Source organism: Pan troglodytes, chromosome 19, assembly GCF_028858775.2.
Source record: "Pan troglodytes isolate AG18354 chromosome 19, NHGRI_mPanTro3-v2.0_pri, whole genome shotgun sequence".
NCBI lineage: Eukaryota > Metazoa > Chordata > Mammalia > Primates > Hominidae > Pan > Pan troglodytes.
This window is the reverse complement of record NC_072417.2, coordinates 60,709,538-60,733,592: the sequence shown is the minus strand read 5'-3', so window position 1 is coordinate 60,733,592 and position 24,055 is coordinate 60,709,538. Positions and strand designations below refer to the sequence as shown.

At 48.3% G+C, this 24,055-nt stretch overlaps 1 protein-coding gene across 10 annotated transcripts in view; it reads right to left on the bottom strand.

Moving 5' to 3' along the window:
• Positions 1-24,055, bottom strand: part of GAS7 (growth arrest specific 7) — a 288,280-nt gene that overhangs the window by 57,142 nt on the left and 207,083 nt on the right. For 9 of the 10 annotated variants that reach the window (XM_003315659.6, XM_063799747.1, XM_016932391.4 and 6 more), the window contains 2 exons: positions 13,362-13,442; positions 1,235-1,320 (listed from right to left, as the gene is read on the bottom strand). In XM_003315659.6, coding sequence (XP_003315707.2) covers positions 1,235-1,320; positions 13,362-13,442 — 167 coding nt within the window. The remainder of the gene's footprint in view (positions 1-1,234; positions 1,321-13,361; positions 13,443-24,055) is intronic. The other variant, XM_054671054.2, reaches the window with a different exon arrangement.

Genomic DNA, 24,055 nt, shown 5'->3' with positions numbered 1-24,055 from the left:
TCCATCAAAACATAAGAAGTCCTGACATACACTGAGGTTCAAATTCTTTTCCAGAGTTAACTGAACTGAATCGAAGCCCAACACTCAGCATCCTAAGAGAACGACTTAATAACATTCCCCCAAATTAACACTCTTGTCCATGATAAAGCTGAGTGTCACATTTCAGCTGATTATACTAACAGCCAATGGGTCTCCAGATGTTGCCAAATGTCCCTTGATTAAGAACCACGGTCTCAGATGCAGACAGAACCATAATCAATCCTCCGGTTTATTTTTCTTCCAGTCATTTTTTCCTTATGTTAAGTATAGATTTCCTTCTTCCAGTGACTGGTACATAGAATCCACCGCATATGCAGCTACTGTCATCATCAACATCATCAATATTATCATCATGATCATCATCAATGATCATTATTGTCATCATTTTCATTATCACCTCCAGGATTCTGGCATTTTAATTCCTGGAAAAGGCTGCTGGAGTTTGGAAGCTTCATTAAGAACATCTTCTTGATAATTTATGGGGAGACTAAATAAGGCTAGTCCTCAGTTTTTTAGGCACAGCTTCACGCAACTAGAAAAGCCGTAAGCACTGACACCAAGGTCCAGTCTAACCACTGAGTAACCCCGTGAGCCTGCACAGGTCACAAAACCAGTTGGAGCCTCGGTGACCTCATGCATACCTTGAGTTGTTACTGACGCCTAACTCACACGTTTGCATAAGCATCAAGTAGGATGGAGACTGAGAAAACAGTTTGGAAATCGTACAACATACTCCCATTTCCTTCCATCTCATAGCTGTCTCTATGCTACTTTATCAAATGAGATAATCAAATTTTACTAAATTCCATTCTGGGTAATCTGTCCATGGGAGGGGTAGGGTAGAGAAAAGGAAAATTGTCTGGCACATCCATACTCTTAAAGTGGTGAGAAACACAGGCTTCAGGTATCAGGAATCCAGACCAGAGAATGGAACTCTCTGTCCTAATGGTTTCAACCCCATCACCATCAGCCCCTCCTCCAAACCACCCTCGACTTCTAGAAAACCAACAGACCACAATCATCCAACCCTCTCCCCATCAGGGAACACTGAAACAACCCAGACACAGCAACCACTTTCTACCTGGGGGCAGAACTGGGCTGCAGCCACCTGGACTCCCATGATGGACTTTGTAATGAAGTTTCCTAGGCCTGCAGAAGCAGTGACCGCTATACCTCCCTTAACAGGACCCCTTACCTGGGAATCACCGGTGGATTTTCGGACACTCATGTGGGCAGTCTCTGGAGGGTGCGCTGGGGTCCCTGACGCGTGGTATCCATTCACTGCAGGGACAGAGACACGGCTCAGATGCTGTGTGGGCCACAGACGGGCACCCCCGCCTTTCGTCCACTGCAGCCCCTTTTCCCACCTCCTTCTTTGGCTCTGAGAGGTCTTGCGTGGCGAAGACCATCCCTCAGGATCTGATCTTATCTGTATCTGCAGAGCTGGAAATGGGTTGAAGGCATCTCTCTAATCCTCAGCACCCAAATTACTGAATTCTTAGGGGACTGAGTTTCTTTTTTAACCCGAGAGCAAAAGGAATGTGCCTAACAGGAGGGGAGGTCACTATGGTCCAGCTGCCTTTGCTACAAATACCACATCAGTTGTAGTTTCAAATGCCAGTCACGGGTCCAATCTCCCTCCGCAGAGTCGGGGCGGGGGGCTCTCCACCACCTTCCAACAATTTCCCTCATCTTTCTTAGTAACTTCTCCACCCTCAAACTCAGAGCAGCGGAGTGTGAATATACTAGAAAGAGGACTGGATTGACTGGTCACCGTGAAATTAGGCTCTGTCAATTAATAGTCAGGTGGTCATATGCACTTCATTCTTGAGTCACCGTTCTCCTAGAATTAAAAATACATAATCTGGCTTGAAGCTGGGGCTCATGTCTGTAATCCCAGAACTTTGTGAGGCCGAGGTGGGCGGATCATGTGAGGTCAGGAGTTTGAGACCAGCCTAGCCAACATGGTGAAACCCTGTCTCTACTAAAAATACAAAAAAATTAGCCAGGCGTGGTGGCAGGCACCTGTAATCCCAGCTACTCGGGAGGCTGAGGCAGGAGAATCGCTTGAACCCAGGAGGCAGAGGTTGCAGTGAGCTGAGATTGCACCACTGCACTCCAGCCTGGGCAACAAGAGCAAAACTCCATCAAAAAACAAAACAAAACCAAAAAAACACATTATCTGAGGCTCTAAAATTCTACCCTTATAACTTTATGTCTCTTGGGGGACACTCACTCATGCTCCCAACACTTGCTGATAAACCTGCTCTCCAAGGAACAGGGGGAGCCCTGATATGTAGTATCTGTCGATTTCTGTGCCAAAGACACTCCCAGCATGGACGGTTTCAAGCCCCAACGCCGCTACACGCACGCTCCTGACATCACGAATTCACACTGGGACCCACGTGATCTCGGTTCCCAGGTGGTACCGCTCTTGTAGGAATATAACTACATAAGCTTAGACGAGCAGCTTCGCCTCAGTGACCCTCAGCTTCTGTACCTGTAAAATGGGGATAATTCTACGTATTCTCCTGACCTACTTTGTTGGTGTGAGAATCCAACAAAGCAATAATAGCAAAAGTTATAAGTAGTCATAAAGCACTTCGTTTAAAAAGGGGAAGGATGAAAGGCAGGGTGCGGTAGCTCACGCCTGTAATCCCAGTACTTTGTGAGGCGGAGGCGGGAGGATCGCTTGAGTCCAGGAGTTCCAGACCAGCCTGGGCAACATAGTGAGACCCCATCTCTATTTTTAAAAATAGAAAAACTTAAAAAAAAAATTAAAAAGGGAGGAATGGCCAGAGGGCAGTGGCTCATGCCTGTTATCCCAGCACTTTGGGAGGCAGAGGGAGGACTGCTTGAGCCTAGGAGTTTAAGATCAGCCCAGACAACACCGTGAGACCTCATCTCTACAAAATATATATATTTTTAAATTAGCTGGGTGTGGTGGCTCATGTCTGTAGTTCTAGTAACTCAGGAGGCTGAGGTGGGAGGATAGCTTGAGCCTGGCAGGTGGAGGCTGCAGTGAACTGTGATTGTACCACTACACTCCAGCCCACACTTCAGAGTGTGACACCCTGTCTCAAAAAAGTGGGGGAGCAGAGGCACGCAGAAGGGGAAGGTCTTTGCTTTCGTTCCTGAATTGAGTCCCCAGGAACCACAAGCCTGCGTGATCTCAGGAGACCAGGATGATGCACCATCCCGTGACCCAGGCTTCAAGTCATTGCCAATAAATATATACAATGCAGGTCAGACTGGAGGAAGATCTATACACTGATGTCCAACTCATGATTCTTCTAGAGAAAACTCTATAGCGTGGCAGGAAGCACAGGAGAATATGGCTGAAAGTTACCACCAACACCTATTCATTTGGAGCGACGAGGACTGGAGGCAAGCGTTGGGCAATGGGATGATGAAGCCCGTTCCGCGGAGAACCCGTCTCCTGCTCAGGTGGTGCCCCATTCTCCACCGCTTGCAGTGAACACTCCAGGGCCAAGCAGGGCCACATGTAGCCGAATGCCTGTGCGCAGCTGGGCTTCTCCCCCAGCTACAGGGTTTACCCCCTGTTCCAGAATAAGGTGGTTGCACACATCCCAAGGAAATAGAAAGCTGATCCATAGCAGGCCCCTAGTGCAGTAGAAGCTTGGGGGAAGCAACAAGAAACAACAAATCCACCCTGCAGGGCCAGCTACAAGCCTGGGCCACACCCACATTCCTCAGGCAGATGGCCAAGTGCAGATACCATCCACCCGCTATGAAGGCAGCTTAAGAGGCGAGGACAGGATTCCAACAGCATCAGGGAAAATGCTGAGGGGGCCAAGGAGAATCCACTCCGACTGGCATCAAGCTATGCCAGGAAAGACATGAGCCTGATGATAAATACACCCCACAATGAGGGCATGAGAGTGGAGAAATTTTATCAAATAGCATAGAACTATCTGAATAAAACACAGATGCCGAAAAACCTAAAGACAACAGAAGAAAACCTCAGGACACTGCTTTCAGTTTAGGACTGATTAACAGACAAAAACAAGGAGGATAAAGAAGACCCGAATAATTTAATTTAAAAGGCTGATTGAAATAGATGTAGTAAACATCATATCCTACAAACAAACATAACATCTTCTGCCAGGAAGCCCTGGAACATGTAAAAACTTGGTCACATTTAAGCCACAAATAAACTATCAATAAATGGCAAAAGGTATAAAAAACACAGGCCACATTCTTTGACCAGGAAAGCAATAAAAGTAGATATTAACAATGAAAGAATAAATATACAAGATCCCCATCCCCCCAACTCCTAAACACTTAGAAATGTAAGAAACTGCCCTCTTAAATAATGCCAGATCAAAAAGGAATTTAAAACTGTAATTACACAATATTTAGAAAATAATAAAGAAGAATATATCAAAACAAATGGGATAAAGTCTGAAGTATACCTGGAGGAAAATCCACAGCCTTAATTATTTCATTACCAAACCCAAAGGAACAAAAATAAATGGACTAAACATTCAACTTAAGATCTGAGGAAAAAATTTTAAAGGCCAATAAAATACACCAAAAGAAAACAGGAGAAAGGAATAGAAAAGTGGTAACAGAAATTAACGAGTCAGGAAACAGGAGACCATTAGCAAACCATGGCTGGTTCTGTGTGTGTGTATCACAACAATAAAAACAGCAGATAAGCCAGGGTAATTTGAGAGGGAAAGAGAACACAAATGCTCAGAATTAGGGATTAGAAAGAAAACAATGGCACAACAAATATAGTAGAAACTTTTTTTTTTTTTTTGAGACGGAGTCTTGCTTCATCACCCAGGCTGGAGTGCAGTGGGCGATCTCGGCTCACTGCGACCTCCGCCTCCTGGGTTCAAGTGATTCTCCTGCCTCAGCCTCCCGAGTAGTTGGGATTACAGGCGCCCGCCACCATGCCCAGCTAATTTTTGTATTTTTAGTGGAGACGGGGTTTCACTATGTTGACCAGGCTGGTCTCAAACTCCTGACCTCAAGTGATCCGCCAGCCTCAGCCTCCCAAAGTGCTGGGATTATCGGCATGAGCCACCGTGCTGTACTTATAGTAGAAACTTTTTAAATGCAAGAACATATGACTTATAATTCTGTATCTTCAACACCAAACCTTCCATGAGATTCAAATTATCAAAAGGGTTTCAAGAGATGCCAAAAAGAAGTCAAACCTTTGAAAAATGACCTCCCCGCAAAAGGCACTGCACCCAGATGGTTTGATGGGCAAATTCATTCACACACTCAAGAAAGACACACCCATGCATAGAAACATGTGGCAGGCTTCCAGGTCTATTTTACAAAGTCAACGTGACCCTGATCTTAAAATCAAACAATACACAAGGGAACCATGTTTAGTCTGCTTTCGAAAATGAAATGCACAAGTTTTTATCTGAGTAGGTAATAAATCTCTATCTTTGATAATGCTGAGTCCCCATGAACCAAGGTTGTCCCAGCTCCTGAGGAGGCCCTGACTCCCTCCCTCCCCAGACCCTCCAAATGCATGCCCAGGTCCTGCCTCTCCTCTGCCCCAGTCTTTCCCCACACTTGCAGCCGCCAGGAACTGTCTAAAGAGGAGACATTTTGCCCCTAATCCAATCCCTTGTTCTTACTTCAGTTCTGGTCTGTCAGCTGATGGCTAATTACTGCTCATGTCAAAACAATTACGAGGAAAGAAAACATAGTTTTCCATTCGACCCTTTCTCCCCACAGAGCAGCTCTCCTCGGACACCCTGTCTGGCTGCGTTATCACTTGAAGTCTCCCGGGCACATTCAGAACACGTCTCAGTGGAGATCTAGACAGTTATAGCCCACAAGATCCTGGCAACCTTCACCCACGGCATTCCTCATTGCCATTCCCTGTCCTGGGGGCTCCCGGCTCACCCAGGGTCAGCCACAAAACAAATGAGGCGAGAAGTGGGTGCTTCTGGGGCCTCCAGCCTCTGGGAGAAGAAAAATGAAATTGGTCAAGGATCGCTCATAAAGGAAACATAATTCAGTCTGGAGATACAAGGAAAAAAAAAAGCAAATGTCACACTCATCTGTTTTTAAGATTTTTAAAAAGGGAACTAAAAGCTCTATCTAGTTAGTAACCTTAGCAGCTTCAAATATAAATAATACACACAGGCACCCACACACTTCATTTCCCTTATAGGCAGTTAAGCAACTTGAGAGGGCTTAGGAGGTGTCTAATGAGAGGAGGGGACAGATATTTGGGTAGAAAAGAGGAGGGAGGTCTGGGTAGGGAGAAGTCAACAGAAAAGAAAGGCGAATATGAAAAGTTATCGAGAAAGGCCAAGCAACAAAGAAGTGCCAGCAGCTCCGCCACCCAGGGCTCACCCCCACCCGCAGCTCGGCTTCCATATCTCAGTACCGATCCCTGAGGGAAAAAGTCGCATCCTCGGAGCCCTACTCTCCAGGTTCCTGTTCCCTGAGGAACCCAAAAGAACATAAGAAAATCAGCCATGAACACTCTCTTATTATACCTCCTGTAGGTCTGGCCTAATTTCTCCTCTCTCTGGAATAAACATAGTAATTTCATTCCTCAAAGTTAGGAAACCTGGTGACTGGGAGTGGTGGCTCACGCCTGAAATCCCAGCACTTTGGGAGGCTGAGGAGGGCGGATCACTTGAGGTCAGGAGCTCGTGACCAGCCTGCCTAACGTGGTGAAACCCCATCTCTACTAAAATACAAAAAATTAGCCAGGGATGGTGGCGCACGCCTGTAATCCCAGCTGCTTGGGAGGTTGTGGCAGGAGAATTGCTTGAACCCGGGAGGTGGAGGCTGCAGTGAGCCAAGATCGTGGCATTGCACTCCAGCCTAGGCAACAAGTACGAAACTCTGTCTCCAAAACAAACCAAAAAAAAAAACAAAGTTGAGGAACCTCGGAGTGCTGAAGCCCTGGTTCTTGAAATCCTTGCTTCCCTCTTTTCCTCTTCCCCTCTCTTCTTCCCTCCCTCCCTTCCCTTCCTGCTTCCTTTTTTCCTTCCTCCCTTCCTTCTACCTATCCTCCTTCCCTCCTTCTTTCTCACCCCCCCCCCTTTTTCCTTCCTTCCACCCGTTCTCCTTCCCCATCTATCACATATTAAACATAGTACAGCCTAATGTTTCCCCAGGTGTGTTAAACAGGATAGCAATTCTGCCAGATATGTATTGTAAGTGTTATGCAGTGATAGTAAAGGGTCAGTGTTACGGTCCAAAGAATTTAGGACAAACACCCCATTATTCAGATTGAGTTTATTTACAGTAGGCCTTTTAGAATATGCTGACATGCGCTTGAAATCTCACACAAGGCAACAGCATGCAGCATCCTTCCACGCACACAGACGCAGAACCCGTTGAGGGAAATACAGCAGGGCTACCGTGAAATCCACTTTGGGACACACAGTCATGGCCATAGAATGCAAGGTTTGAAGTGGGGCAGTTCCGTGCTCATCCGGTCTGATGACGTAGGGCACAATTACAGCCTCCTTCCTCCCATCACACCCTGGAAGGCCTCGCAGGTTCCTTGGTCACCATGCTCACCTTCTCAGGAGGATCCACTGTCTACCATGGCCCATTTAGGGGAGCAGTTTTACATAAATACCTTTCTGTTCCAGAAATTTCTCTCTGGCCACCTGGTCCTCACTGCCTCTCCTAGATGTCTAAGATGTGAACTGCGTTCCCAAAGACAGAACTGACAAAAGATTTTCCCACATGGTTGTGAACAGTGAAACACCTGTGGCTGCTTTCCAGGACATCAGAGGTTAAACAGGCCTTTGTAAGGTCCCAGGAGCCTCAGCCAGCAAGAACACTGGTTCTAGGGGAACATGCACTTCTTCCAGCAGAGGGTGTCAGGGCCTTCCCTGGAGTCAGCGGTGAGGTCTAAGTCAGAGTGCTGGGGAAGCTGCTTTGAACCTGAGACTGGCTAATTCCGCAAGAAGCGAGGGTCTTCCTTTGCTCCTGCAGGGGAGAGGAGAGCTGTCCCAGGCTTCCTGATCTGGAGAAGAAGGTGTGGGCGAGGGTGAGGCTCTGGGTTCCGGAGCCCCCTCCCCAGAGAGCCCCTGCTCAGAGGAAGCACAGCTGCCTCCCTAACCATATCCCTGGCTGGCTCCTCAGGCTCAAAGGAAGGTCCTCCTTGCCCTTCAGCCTCTGCAAAGGCATTCGCTCTCTCCCCTTTAATCTGGGTTCCCTGAGGCTACTGGAGGCCTAAGGATGATCCCTCAGTGGGCTGAAGCCCCAAGGCTGAGCAAAGCCAGATCCTGAACCCATGTTTCCTGAAACACTCCCGCAACCGCCCACCAGGACAACCACAATAAATAATAGATTTCTTTTATCCTTAAGAAAAACACGTAAGTTCAATGCATATCCCAGGCCCAGAGGCTCAGAAAGGTATTCACTTTCCACATTTGCACTGTTGACACAAAAGCCACAGATGCCTATTTGAATTTAAACAAATCAAATTTAAATAAAATCTAAATGCAATATGATTTCCAGGACTGGATCCAAGAACAGAAAAAGGACATGAATGGAAAAACTCATGACATCTGAATAAAGTCTAACATTCAGTTACTCGTAATGCACAATGTCAATTTCATGGTTTTGACAAATGTACTGTGGTTATGTAAGATGTCAACCAGGAGAACTGAGTACAGAAGGCACAGGAAGTTACTGTCTTTATAGCTTTTCTGTAAATTAAAAAATTGTTCCCCAAATTTTAACAAGGTATTAAATTAATGAAAAATTCAGCTCCTTGGACATACCAGCCACATTCAAGTACTCAAGAGCCACATGTGGCTAGTGGCTACCATATTGGAAGGCGCAGAGAAAGAATGCTTATACTGTCACAGAGGGTTCTACTGGACAACACTGCCCTGTACTGTCTTCATTCTACCCAATGACTCATACATGAAACTCCCAGCATCTCCCTTTTCACTCATTTTCTTTCTCTATGCCTGTTACTATTTCTCTCTACAAATCAGTATTTCCACACTGCACGTTAAGCCCAGCCCAAAGAGGACTTTTAATATTTGCAGCAGTTACTGAATGGCGTCTTAGGTGTTCTGTTTTGGTTTAAAGTTTATTTCTTACTCATGCGGGTCTCACCCAGAAAGCCTGGCATTAAACACCTCTAGTAAAGCTACTGAATAAACACAGCTTCCATAACTCTGGTGATATTAAAGGATGGAATGCAGGCAAAGTCCCCAGCCCAGGGCTGATCCTAAGTAGCACCCAACATTCAAAGACTGGAGTCTAGTTTGTGCAGGGGTGGGGAAGGGGGGGGTTGGGGGAGGACTCTAGGCATGTTTCTAGAACTCTCTTCCCAGTTGGCAACCTGGCTGCCTCTGCTTACCAGTATCCAACAAACCTGCACTAATAAGAATGAACCAGCTCTGTGGGTGGCCCTTCAAACTCTCTCTAGAAGTTAACAAAGCTACAACACAAAAGTAAAGCTGGCTGGGCATGGCGGCTCATGCCTGTAACCCCAGCACTTCGGGAGGCTGAGGCTGGAGGATCACTGGATTCTGGGAGTTTGAAACCAGCCTGGGTAATATAGTGAGATCTTGTCTCTATGAAAAATTCTTTAAAAATTAGCTGGGCAAGGTGGCATGTGCCTATAGTCCCAATTAATCGGGAGGCTGAGGTGAGAGAATCACTTGAGCCCAGGAGGTCAAGGCTGCAGTGAGCCATGATCACACCACTGCACTCCAGCCTGGGCAACAGAGCAAGACCCCACCTCAAACAAACAAAATAATCCAAAAGCATGCATGGATGGGCAGGGCCTCGTTTGATCTCTCTCCAGGCCCTCAAGTTTATGAATGGGGAAAATGAGGCCTGGCAAGGAGAAACATGCCCAAGGCCCCAGTTTAACAAATTGTAATTTCACAAATCTAGGATGCCAGTGATTGAGGCCAGCAGTGGCTCATGTCTGTAATTTGGGTAATTTTGGGAGGATCACTTGAGCCCAGGAGTTCAAAACCAGTCTGAGCAATATGGCAAAACACTGTTTCTACAAAAAAAAAAATAATAATAATAATAAGAAAATAAAATAAGAAAATTAGCTGGGTGTGGTGGCACATGCCTGTAGTTCCAGCTACTTGGGAGGCTGAGGCAGGAGGACTGCTTGAGCCCTGGAGGAGGAGGCTGCAGTGAGCTATGATCATGACACTGTATTCCAGCCTGAGTAACAGAGCAAGACCATGTCTCTAATAAACTAGTATATACTATTGATTGTAAGATGCATCTGACTTCCAAGATATTAATATGTCAGGGGAAAATGTATGTCTCAGAATCAATGACACAGGACTCTTCATGCTGACGTAGGGAGCTGCTGCTTCTTGCTTCAATGGGCCATGATCTGGGAACCCTTGAGCAGCGCTGAACTGATGCTCTGGGTCACTCTAGAACTGAGCTTCCCCACCTCGGCACTAGTAAACATTTAGGGCCGGGTGATTCTTTGTTGTGAAGACTTGCCTGTGCATTGCGGGATGTTCAGCAGCATCCCTGGCCTCTACCCACTAAATGCCTGTAGCCCCTCCCCCCAGTGCTGGCAGTCAAAAATATCTCCAGACATTGCCGAATGTTCCCTGGTAGGCAAAACCACCCAAAAGAGGGAGGAAAGCTTAACACATATGTGGTATGTTGCAAACAAAGAAACAAAGCACAAGAGAACTGAGTTAAATAGGTTTCTTCATTTCAGGCCTTCCTGCAGTCTTCAGAATGCTAATGTGCCTGTCCTTCTTCATCTTCCTTCATGGAGCACGGATACATCTGGGATCCCAAGGATTCCACCTTAGGAAATACTACCCCAGCACCCTGGGGATGGGGGCAGAGGGGGACAGGAGTTGTCAACACACTCAGTCTAGCCTTGGCCATGCGGGCAATTCTCGTCTCTATATCTGACCTTCTCCACCCATCTCCCCACCTTTCTCAGCCCCCTTTAGGGGCCCAGCACACAGTGCAGTGCTAGACAGAGAGAGGCTCTTGATGCACCTGTAGGGTAAAGAAGGGAGCCTGTTAAACCCAGGCCTCTAAGCCAGGGACCGGAGGCAGCTCCTGTGAGCATCCCTTCTGCAGCACAGCCCCCATCAACAGCAGAGAGGACAAGATGCTGCCTGTGGAGGGTGCCAGGAGAGCAGGCTTTGGAGAAGTGACCCCATGACTCAAAGGGCAAGTCTTCACCAGCCTCACCAACGGGGCAGGCTGTGAGTCACACGTGCTATCTCTACACATCCGAGCCTCCCTCTGCCGGCCTCCCTGTCCTGTCCTCCTTCACCGACCACTCTGGCTGGAAAAGACAGCTGGGTTTCCTTTTTAGTGTCTGGCTGGCCTGGAGCCAGCCAGGAAAAAGGACACACCTTGCGTCATTCACACTGGCATTTTGATTGTTTAAAAAAAAAAAAAAACACAAGAACAACATTGAAAGAGAAGCCAGTGGGCTCAGAACTGCCTGCTGTCACATGGCAGCTACAGTACGAACGGGCCCATTTCTGGGGACTTGGTCTGAGACGGCAGCACTCACTGTCTCTCTAGGAAATCCGTCACGGCTGCCCCATGTCCCTCCCACACAGGGGGTTCCTTTCTTATTTTTTTAAAAATTTAAGTAATAATATAAATATAAATAAAGTGCTTTTGAAAACCTAAAATAATTTTTGATAGAAAACACCCACCTTCCTATCACCTCTCCCACGCCTCGGCTGATTTTCTAGAGGTAATATTTTCCCATCTTTTCCAGTTTTGAGCTCCTCTGCTGGCAACTGTCATATGCCTAAGCAATATGCTTTGAATGTGCACTTTCATGTCTTCAGGTCTCAAAGCCAGACAATATCCAAAGACTCCCTGCTCTGAAAGGTGAGGATCTGGCCACTCGCTTTGCGTCCCACCTCCCTCTTCCGATCCAGTATTCCAGAGTCCTGTGATTACCTTTGGTCCTTCCTGTGGTTCCCTGTGCTGCTTCAGGTAAACTATTTAGACCAGGGATTACTTTTTCTTCTGAAAACTTTACACAGGCTCTCACCTCCCTTCCACAGAAGCTGAGGATGTCACGCTCAAGGCATTGAAAGATTAAATTCCCAGCCCCAACCACAACTTTGATTTTCATGCTTTGCTGCCAGATTGACTCCTGAAGTCGAAAACCAACAAGTGTGCTCCACACACCATAGGATGGTGGAGACACTGGTGAATTAGTTCAACACGGAAGCCAGGCTCTGGGGACTGAGGATATCACAAAAGAAACAGACAAAGTCCCCACCCTCAGGGAGCTTACAGTCTAGCATGGGAGAGTGAAGGTCAACTAGGAACAGGATGATGGGGACATTAAAATAGCATGCAGCTGAGATCTAAAGTGACTGCGTGAGGGCTTTAAATTGAGTGGTCAGGGAAGGCTTCTTGGAGGAGGTGACATTTTTAAAAAGCCACATGAAAGCAGATGTTGTTCTCCCTGCTGATGGGTCCCATAACCTGCCTTCCAGAATCTCAGACCTAGATGTCTCCCAAGAGGCCCCTGAACAAACCTCCTGCCTATTATAGGAATGTCCATTTCAGCCGGGCGCGGTGGCTCACACCTTTAATCCCAGCACTTTGAGAGGCCAAAACGGGTGGATCACTTGAGGCCAGAAGCTCAAGACCAGCCTGGCCAACATGGCGAAATCCCGTCTCTACTAAAAATACACAAATTAGCCGGGCGTGGTGGTGCGCACCTGTAATTGCAGCTACTCGGGAGGCTGGGGAACAAGAATCCATTGAACCCAGGAGGGAGAGGTTGCAGTGAGCCGAGACTGCGCCACTGCACTCCAGCCTGGGTGACAGAATGAGACCCTGTCTCAAAATAAAAACAAACAAAAAAGAATGTCCATCTCAACTGCCTCTGCTTGATTACCTTTGCAGATGGGGAACTCACACCCTCAAAAGGTCTCCCTCACACTGCTTCAGGTGTTTTATTTGAAAGCTGCCTTGTAAACATCTACCTCCTTTTAGCTTCTACTCCGTGATGTCCACAAGAGCCACATAGGGTGGTTCTGTCCACACTTCAGGTCTTCCTGCCCCTGACAGACGGGAAAGAGCTCTGACACCTCACCTCCCCCAGCCATCTCCTCCCACTAAGCACCTGAGGAGGAGTGTGCAGGAGGTCACCAGAGCTGCTGCTGGCACTGCCAGGGAGACACCAACCTGCTTGGCAGCAGGCCTAAGGGACCCTCCCCCAGGCCCAACCCCTCCCTGGGTTTGCTACATCAGCCAGGTTTAAGACCCAGGACCCATCATCTCAGCCTCTCCACTGAATATGGCGTCAGGGCCCTCCCAGTTGCCCCAAAGCAGACAGCGGACATTACCTGTTGGAGGCAGAGAGCTCCTGTGAGAGCCAGGGCTGGCTGGAATCCCAGGAGAACTGCTGGGACGTTCCCAGGTGGTCTCTGGTGAAAGAAGAGCAAAGAAAATCACTTTGAGAATGTCACAGGGCAGAACCTGAGTTTCACAGAGCAGAAGGAGATGCTCAGAGCTGGAGAAAAAGAGAGACAGCCAATCGCCCTCCTCCCCAACCCTGGCCAGACAGGACCCTGCTTTCTGTTCCCATATCCATCCATCTCCCTTCCTGGCCCCTGCCCCCTTCCACCATCCCATGACCACAGAGCTTGCTTTTGCTGGGGGCCCTTCTTGATGAGGCTGGGGCCAGAAGGAGATGGACTTCCTGCTGAGATGTCAAGATCCTGTAAAACATCCTCTGCCCCAACCTGCCTCTTCATTCACCCCTACTTTGTCTCGGGGCTCTAGACTCTTCTCCTGGAACCCTGAAGTTGCCAACCAGGTATTTCTCCCCGAATGTCCACTGTTACCTGAAACTCCAAAGCACAGAGGTGCAGGAGCCTGTAAAGAGACAGGGGCCCTCTGCCACCTGGTGGTGACTTCCAAGTTTCTTCCTGATTTCGCAGTTCTAAGTCTCATTTGAGCTGTAACTGCTGAATTTGCCTGGTCACCTCTCCCTCTTCCAATGCCCTGCTACAGGCTCTAATCAGAAATAAAACTGGCCGGGCACAGTGGCTCACACCTGTAATCCCAGCACTTTGGGAGGCCTAGGTGGGCAGATCACTTGAGGTCAGGAGTTCGAGACTGGCCTGGCCAACATGGTGAAACCCTGTCTCTACTAAAAATACAAAAATTAGCCAGGCGTGGTGGCACGTGCCTGTGATCCCAGCTACTCAGGAGGCTAAAGCAGGAGAACCCTTGAACCTGGGAGGCAGAGGTTGCAGTGAGCCGAGATTGTGCCACTGCACTCCAGCCTGGGAGACAGAATGAGACTCTGCTTCAAAAAAAAAGAAAGAAAGAAAGAAAGGAAAGAAAGAAAGAAAGAAAGGAAAGAAAGAAAGAAAGGAAAGAAAGAAAGACAAAGAAAGAAAGAAAGAAAGAAAGAAAGAAAGAAAGAAAGAAAGCAAGCAAGCAAGCAAAGAAAGAGAGAAAACTAATACTGCAAGCTATAGTATTGTCCCCCAAACACTACTTTACCCATTTCACTGCCATGAGCAGAGACTTCTTATGAAGTTATCTAGTGATAAAAATAATACTTTCTCACTACATACAATTTGATAATGCAGGAAAACACACAAAAATAAATATCACCCATCATCTCACCATTCAGAGGTCATCACCATCAACATTTTGGTATCCATATGTTGATTTGTTTTCTAAGCATATGTTCCTCTTTAAAATGAGACAAAATCAAACTATAGATTATTTTTATGTATCAATTTTTGTGAATATCTTTCCAAAATCTGTCCAGGCACAGTGGTTCATGCCTGTTATCTCAATACATTAGGGAGGCTGAGGTGGGTGAATTGCTTAAACTCAGGAGTTTGAGACCAGCCTGGGCAACATGGTGAAACCCCATCTCTACCAAAAATACAAAAATTAGCCAGGTGTGGTAGCACGTGCCTGTGGTCCCAGCTACTCGGGAGGCTGAGCTGGGAGGATTCCTGGAGCCTGGGAAGTCGAGGCTGCAGTGAGCCATGATGGAGCCACTACACTCCAGCCTGGGTGACAGAGCAAGACCCTGTCTCAAAAAATGAAAATAGGCCGGGCGCGGTGGCTCACGTCTGTAATCCCAGCAATTTGAGAAGCCGAGGCAGGTGGATCACTTGAGGTCAGGGGTTCGAGACCACCCTGCCCAACATGGTGAAACCCAATCTCCACTAAAAATAACAAAAATTAGCTGGGCGTGATCGTGTGTGCCTGTAATCCCAGCTACTCAGGAGGCTGAAGCACGAGAACCGCTTGGACCCGGGAGGTGGAGGGTGCAGTGAGCTGAGACCATGCCACTGCACTCCAGCCCTGGTGACAGAGTGAGACTCCATCTCAAAAATAAATAAACAAATAAAATAAAAATAAATTTTAAAAATTTTCCAAAATCATTGAAGGGGCAGTATAGCAAAGTAGTTAGGCTCTGTTTAGTGTGGTGATTCTAGAGCCAGACTGCCTGGGTTTGAATCCAGCTCTGCCTCTCACCACCACTATCCTTGGCCAAGCTACTTATTCTCTGTGACTCAGTTTCCTCCTATGTAAAATGAGTTCAATAAGGTATCCACCCAAGGGAGATACTGTATTAATACCAAAGGCCCATATACATGCCTCTAGCGCTGTCATTTTTAAAGTTAGTCTGATATGAGGATATAACATTATTTAGTTAAAAATTCCATTACTGAAAATTCAGTTGTTTCAAACAATAAAAACAAAACTGGGTTCTTGACTCAACTTTGCTCTTAAACTACCGTGCAGCCCTAGGCAAATCGCACCACCCTTCTGGTCCTCTGATGCTTCATCCAAAATAAAGAGGTTCGGCTACTTGGTCTCGTAGGCCCCAATACTCCCGCTCTCCAGGTGTGATTGGTGGTCTTAAGGCCCATGGTTTGGGTTTCAGGAAGGGTGAACCTGGACTCCAGGGGCAGGCATAACAGGGGTAACATGGTCCCTTCATGTCTTAAGGGAGAGAAAACAGAATTGAGGGTGATCTGGAAAGCAGAGAGGGTGTGAACATAAACAAGACAGTAGTAGGGTCTTTTATGAGGAGTGACAAGGAGAGAGGCTGCCAGCAGGCTTAGGAGCTTCTCCAAGGGACCCACTGGCTGGCAAGAGCAGGAAGCCTTGGAGAACTTACTTCAAAGACCACTGCCCTGCTTAGGGCCCACGTCATAAGCCATTCATATGCTGAGTGACCTCTGGAATCATCTGAACTCTATATTCTGTTTTTCTCAACTATAAAATGGGGATGAAAATGGTACCTAAGTAGGCTGGGAAAGAGCATTAATTGGGTTCACCTGTACAAAGCACTTAGGATAACATTGGGCACATGGTATGTGCTTTCCCAGCACTAAATAAAACAGACAGATAAGCCCGGTGGAGCTTCGATGAGCAAAAGCAGCGAGGTGGGCATCCCCAGGAGCAGATGCACCATCCAGCCTCAGGCTCCTTCCTGGGCAGGCTTCTCTTCTCTCCTGCCCGTTGAATCAGCCCTGCCTGGAGGCCGCACTGTTGCCTTCACATCCACAGAGTCAAGACCAGGCTCCCCTCTCCACCCTCTCCTCCTGAGTCTCCTGGGTTCCCTGGCCCCTGGACAACCAGGGACAGGGCTCACTCACCATCACCAGGTCCACCCTATGTCCCATCCCTCATATCTAATTGGTTCCCAGGGCCTGGAGATGCCCCTCCATCACGTTCCTCTTGTCTTCTCCATGTCACTCCAGAGCGAGTCTCCCTGCCTTTTGAAATTCGTCCACGCACAGCTAGTGGACCACTCACCCTAGAGCCCAGCTTTCGCCGGAGGTCACTTCACAGCAAAAATCCCTGGCTAGCTCCTTTCCAACATGGCACACAGAATCAATTCCGAAGTCCACTGGCCTCCTGGCAAAGTGCTCCAGGATCCCAACCCTGACTGCATCCAGACTGACATCCCACTGGCTTCACTTCAGGCCCAGTTAACTTGCCTCGCCGATCTCTAAATACGCCTTTCCCGTATTGTTCACTCATACCTGCCACCTCCTGCTCCCCATCCCTGGATCTCACAACCTTGTTTACTCATCAAGTCTCAACTAAAATGTCTCTTCCACCATGCAGCCTATCAAGATTGCTCTTCTTCCCTGCAAAGAGTTCTTCCCCAGACTCTCTAGAGTGGGTGCTGTAGTGCACCACCCAAATCTCTCTAGCTGCAGAGGCTCATAGCTGAGTCCCTCTCAGGGAACTGCCCTTAGCCAAAGAGAGCTGCCGTGCCCAAGGCTATGCCTAGGGTAGGGGTGCAGGGTGCACATCTAATGACTGGGGTGAGAGGGGATCAACAGCCCACCAATCCCCTTGTCTCAAATCAAACAATTCTGAAGGCCCCTCCCAGCTCAGAGCTCCCCATGGCGCTGCCGAGGCCTCCTTGGTGGCCGCATTGCAATGCTGCTTCCTTCCTTCCCCAGGGGTTGCTCCCAGGAGCACACACCCTACTGAAACTCCTGCATGTAAATCTGCCTCAAGTCTTCTTGAGAACCTGACCTAAGTCCTGCAACACACACATTCCATCCAGCTTTTTTCTAGGAAATCAGCACTTTGTCCATCCCTCAGACAGCTCAGATCCTAACCTTGACACCTTATCTCCTTGAGGGTCGAAGCCACGGCCGGTTCGCCCTCTCAAATACGGCACCTGGCCTGAAGGATGCAAGGACAGACGGGCCAACAGAAAGACGGACATTGTGACAGCACAAGAGAGATTCCCACCTGATGTGCTCTCTAGGAATAAACAGCAGGGAAAAGGTCCCGGAAAACTTTCCCTTTGTGCTGCTGCCACCACCCCTTCGGTGGCTGACACCATTGACCTTATTTTAAAAGGAAGTCCCACCAGCTGATGTGCAGACACCACCTTTGATCTTCTGGTTGGGGCAGAGGGTCACAATTCATGCACTGACTACTCCTTCCATCCTTGCACCCATTCACCCATCGCTGTTTGCCTACTACCTGCGAGCCATCACCAACCACTGCGGACCCAAAATAACATCTGGACTATTGAGCAGAGAAGCTGCTGGTCCCCGTTCCTCTCCCCATCCCCGATCCTTGAGCCCTCCATGAAGGGAACTACCAGTACAGAGGCAATCAGAACAGCAGCCAGCAGCTCTGGGGGCTGCAGGAGGCTCTGAAACCCTAGGTGGACGTTGGCCTGCAGTCTGAATGCTGCTGTCCATGTGGGGACCTGATGGGAGGCCCCTTTCCCTGCCCTCACTGGCCTGGTCAACTCCCAGACCCCCCACAAGCTAGAGTCTCCGTAAGTACCATATCCCTCCACTCTAACCTCCAAATGGGCCCCATCAGGGACGATGCAGCTGCCTGAAGGATTCAGCCCAGTCCATCTCCTTGTCTTGGCGAGATCTGACCAACCCATAACACAAAGACACTGTGAGCCTGGGGCAGGGATGGAGTTGAGCCAGGCCAGGCCAGGCCAGGCAGACATCTGGAGAGAGCCACTAGGGCTCTGGCTGGGTGACCTCACCAGCAGCAGGACAAGTCACCCCAGAGGACCATACTACCCACAGGGAGGAAGCCGTGTCCAGGTCTTTTCCAATACAAGATTCCCTAATCTGCTTACAACACATCTGGCTCCTTGACCAAGTCACAGTAAGACTGAAGCGGCAGCTCCAGGCCTCAAGAGATGCTGGATTGAGGCCCTTCTGCATTCTCTGGACGTCCATCCCTGTGGTCTTAGGTCATCCCGGATGACTGCCCACACTCTACTATCAGAGCCATGGCCACACAGGCCCCAGAGGTTCTAGGAGGAACAGTGCGGTCAGAGTGGAAGAAGTGAGATGTGCCCCGGGGAGCCTCTTCCCACCCCACCTAATTCACACAAACACATATTTTCCTAGTGGTAACTAGAACTCCATTCAGACCTCTTCTGCTGAGACCCAGAGAGCCATATACTGGCCATGGATGAAACCAGTCTAAGGGAGGTACCATTTTAGCATTAACGCTAAGAGCCAAAGATGTTAATCTTCTCCTCAGCGAATGCCAGTGTCTACCCCACATAGAATAAAACTTATAAAGACAGCTGGGCACAGTGGCACATGCCTGTAGTCCCAGCTGCTTGGGAGGCTGATGCAATAGGATCCAGGAGTTCAAGTCCAGCCTGGACAACATAGCAAGACCCTATCTCTATAAATGAATAAATGAATGGATGAGTGAGTGAATGAATAATTTGTAAAGTGAGAGACTAGTTGAAAGCTTGAAGACTATGTAAATCTGAGTTTCAAAGCACAGATGCCCCTTCTTTAAAATAATAATAATAAATTTTAAAAACAGTGAGCTAGGCGGAAGTTATTAATTTTAAATAGTCACTTCCGGGCTTCATTTCCCCTTGTTAAGGCTGCATCCTGCCTGCATTAGCAATATTGGGCTCCAGTGGGAAAGCCACAAAGAGCCCCTGGACCTAAGCCACTGGTTATGGTGACTGGCCATGGGCCCACCTGCAAGCCTCTGGCCCCCAGTGGCCTCCTGCTGGGGCTCGTCCACTTTTCTTGGCTTGTGCCGGCTCTCTGCTGCCCCCTGTGGTTATCAGGTAAAATAACCACAGATACCAGAGCAGAAGGAAATGAACTTTGAGGTCTTGACTTTGATCTGAGATTCCTGCAGTCTTCTCCTCTTTGCCTCTCTTTATACTCTTTATACCTTCTGTGCTACTTGCTCTATCTCCTCCTCCCCCACCACCAAATTTTCTTTCTTCCTTGCCCTGGTTTGGTGGTCTCTCTACCCATGGCTTCTCTCCTTGCCCTGTAGTCCTCACAAGGAAGGTCTGCCTAGCTGTGGCCAGGTTTTTCTAGTCAGATGGCAGCCCTGCCACTCCGTTTCTCAGCCCTTGTCCCTTCCTACCCAGAAGCTGGCTTGCCCCCAGGCTATGCTGCCCTGTCCTCCAAGCGAGCCGAGCCCCGGTGCCTTGGTCCAGCCAGATGCAGAATTTGCAATCGGGCCACATTCTCCTGGAGGCCCCTGCTTATCTCCCTTGGCCAATACAACAGCAGCAGTTCACAGAGACCTGGTTCCCTCCTGTGCACCAGAGTTTCCTCCATCTCTGGCTTTTCAATGCCTTCCAGTACAGCCATTGCTACAAGACATTTGAAATTCCCTCTTAAAAGTAAATGGCTGAGGCAGGAGAATTGCTTGAAGCCAGGAGGCGGAGGTTGTGGTGAGCAGAGATCGCGTCATTGCACTCCAGCCTGGGTGACAGAGCAAGACTCCATCTCAAAAAAAAAAATTAAATGACATTTAAATCACAACCACAGTTTCTCTGCAGGAAAGAAACGACTACTCTCTGAAGAACCATTTACGCCCGGTCACGCCAAGCCCCTCCACATCGGGCATCCCCTTCAGGGGTCACAAAACACCTATGAGATAGGTGCTGTCATTTCCTTTTTTTTTTTTTTTTTTGTGACAGAGTCTCGCTCTGTTGCCCAGACTGGAGTACAGTGGCGCGATATCAGCTCACTGCAAGCTCCGCCTCCCGGGTTCACGCCATTCTCCTGCCTCAGCCTCCTGAAGAGCTGGGACTACAGGCGCCTGCCACCACGCCTGGCTAATTTTTTTGTATTTTTAGTAGAGACAGGGTTTCACCGTGTTAGCCAGGATGGTCTCGATCTCCTGACCTCGTGATCCGCCCGTCTCAGGCTCCCACAGTGCTGGGATTACGCGCCCAGCCCATTTCCACTTTTAATGGAAGGAACTGAGGCCTCAGTGAGAAGTGGCATCTCTGGAACTCAGTCTGACAACAAAGACCACCATTTTCTGGCCACACTCACCGTGTCTGAGCTCTAGGCTGGGACTCTGGGAGCTGCAGCAAAACAGTGTATTTTAATCTATAAACAACCCTTTATTTGAGAATCATCCTCAATATGAATATTATTATTATTCATTCAACACATATTTGAGGGCCTGTTCTGTGTCAGGCACTGTGCTGGACACGGGGTTATATTGCAGGAAATATAAGTGGTTAAACTCCTCCTCCTTCAGCTTAAATTCTAGTGGTCATTATGCCATTCCATCTTTAGTTAATTTTAGACACATGCACATGTGTATAAAATGTGTATGTGTATAAAATTTTCCGTAAGTGAAAACTTAAAAATTTTCTAATGGGATTGGGGGAGGGAGTTGTGCCAGGAGACAAAAAATAAGCAAAATATATCAGGTTAGCTGTTGGTACACACTAAGGAGAATAAAGCAGGGAAGGGGGATAGAAAGTGTTATGAGAATGAAGCTGTAATTTAAGAATGGCCAGGGAAGGCCTCACCAAAAAAGGAACACAGAATGAAGATCTGAGAGAAATGTATCATGTATCTATTGTTACATCGCAAATTACCCCCAATTTAACAGTTGGAAACATCAAACATTCATTATTTCATATAGTTTTAGCGCATCAGGAATCAGAGAGTGGCTTAGCTGGGCAATTCTGCCTCAGGTTCCCCCATGAGCTTGGGGTCAGGAAGTCAGTGGGTGCTGCCTCATTTGAAGGCTTGACTGGGGCTGGAGGAGCTACTTGTAAGAAAGCTCGCCCTGGCCGGGTGTGGTAGCTCACGCCTGTAATCCCAGCACTTTGGGAGGCAGAGGTGGGCAGATCATGAGGTCAGGAGATCAAGACCATCCTGGCTAACACGGTGAAACCCCATCTCTACTAAAAATACAAAAAGTTAGCCGGGTGTGGTGGCAGGCACCTGTAGTCCCAGCTCCTGGGGAGGCTGAGGCAGGAGAATGGCGTGAACCCGGGAGGCAGAGCTTGCAGTGAGCCAAGATCACACCGCTGCACTCCAGCCTGGGCGACAGAGCGAGACTCCATCTCAAAAAAAAAGAAAAAAGAAGAAAACTCGCCCTACAGATGCTGGCAGGAGCCAAAGTTCCTTGCCATGGGCTCTGCACAATATGGCTGCTGACTTCACCCAGAGTGAGTGAGCCAGGGGAAAGCAAGGCAAAGGGTACAATGTCTGTTACAACCTAGTCTCAAAAGTGACACTCCATCATGACTGCCACAATCTATTAGTCTCATGGACCACCCAGGAGGGAAGGTAGAAAGGGATGACACAGGAGTGTATCAGGAGGTGGGTGTGTTGGGGGCCATCTTGGAAGGCTCCTATCACAGAGGGAAGGAGCAAGCCACACACATATCTGAGGGAAGAGAATCCCAAATGAAGGGAACATAAAATAAAAACATTCTGAGGCAGAAGCATGTCCTTCATCATAGAGAGCTGCAAGGAGGACAGTGTGGCTGAAGAGGAATTGTGGGGAAGGGAAAACAGAAGAAGATGAGGTCAGAGGTAACAGGGGCCAGATTGGATCATCCAGGGCAGTAGTTCTCAAAGTATGGTTCCCGGACCAGCAACATCAGCATTATCTGGAACCTGTTGGGTGCCCTCTGGGTGACTGTGGTATACTCTCAGGTCTGAGAATCCCTTATTAAGAGCTCTGGCGCTGGCATCTTACAGACAGATGTTCAAAAATCCCAGATCTATTCCTTTTAACAAGGACCATGTTATTTGGCCTCGGTTTCCCTGTTGTAAAGTACGGGATAGCAGTATAGGGGTCCCAGCTTCCTGGTGTTGAGGACAGGACTCAGTGAGGTACATACAGCTCTTAGCACAGTTTCTGACACAGAGTAAGCCCTCACAGACACTAAGAACAACAATAAGAGAAAACAAAAAACTAAAACCACCTCCATTCCTTCCTTCCTCTTCTTTGCTTCCCAACTTCTACCCCAGAAGCTGGATCCCTGCCTCACCCCTCCTTTTGATGCCTACAAGGAACACATCTCCCAAAAGAGGGGTGCTAGGGGTGAAGGGGGGCTAGAATGCCTTCTTTAGCATTGCTGCAGTGTCAGGCTATCCCTTAGTTAACCAGGGAGACGTCACTATGAGTGGTCCCCAACTTCCCACTCACAGCTGCTTACAAAATTCTTAGGGCAGCCCTACAATCTCGGTGGGGAGCAGGGGCTCCTGTGCCCATTTCACAGATGATACAGAAACTGTGTTACTGAAGGGATGAAGCAGAGGCCCCGTCAGTGTCCTGGCCCTTTGATATTTGCCAGAACCAAGCTCTGGTCTGGCTCCAGCCTGCACAGAGGGCCTGTGAAAGAGCAGGGCCAGGAATCCAGGAATAGCCAAGGCATTCGAAGGGTGGCAGGGAGTAGGGGGTGCTGCCTGGAGCTGTCCAAGCCTGTCTCTCAATCCCCATTAGGATCCCTGATCTACCAGCCTCCTTACAGAGTGTAGACCCGTGCAAACACACTGGGAATCTGTGAGCATTTAAAAGACGATCACTGACCCAAACTTGGGTTGAAGGGCAAGGAAGGTTGACTGCAATGTTGGAGAAATGTGTCTTGTCACAGAGACAACAGGTGCTGGTAACCCACTGCCAGCTCACGCATATGACTCCCATCTTATGGTTGAGAAACTGAGAAGACACCTTATCAAATCCAAAGCCTGGATGCTCCAGATCCAGAACCTAAGCACAGGTGTTTGGCAAAGCTCTGGTCTCATTTCCCAATCCAGTTACTCACCAGAACTACTGGGGCCACTTGTTAGAAATACTGATGCCCAGACCTCACACCTGGAGCTTCTGGTTGAGTAGGCTGGGAGGAACTCAAATCATCATTTTTATCAAGCGATCTCAGTGACTAACCACATGTCGGGAAAACTAGTATAGTCCATAGCAGGACGGTCACGGAACCCAGCCAAGGATCAGGAGGTACGTGGGCCCAGACAAAAGCTCCAGGGAGTGGGTTAGACTTAGGATCAGGCAAGGTACATGGTAGCAACGTAGAGTAATTTAAGGAACCCCCCAGATGTTACCCCAACCTTCTAAGAGCCGCGGCTTTGACATGGATCTTTGCTACCTACTTCACTTCCCAGGGGTGCTATATGAATTAGAAGAGATTGCCACAAACCCATGAGCATGACTGAGTCCTCAGAGTCTTTCTAGAATAGGTGAAGATGAGGAGAAAGGAGAAGGCACAAAAGCAGTGAGTGCTGCAGTG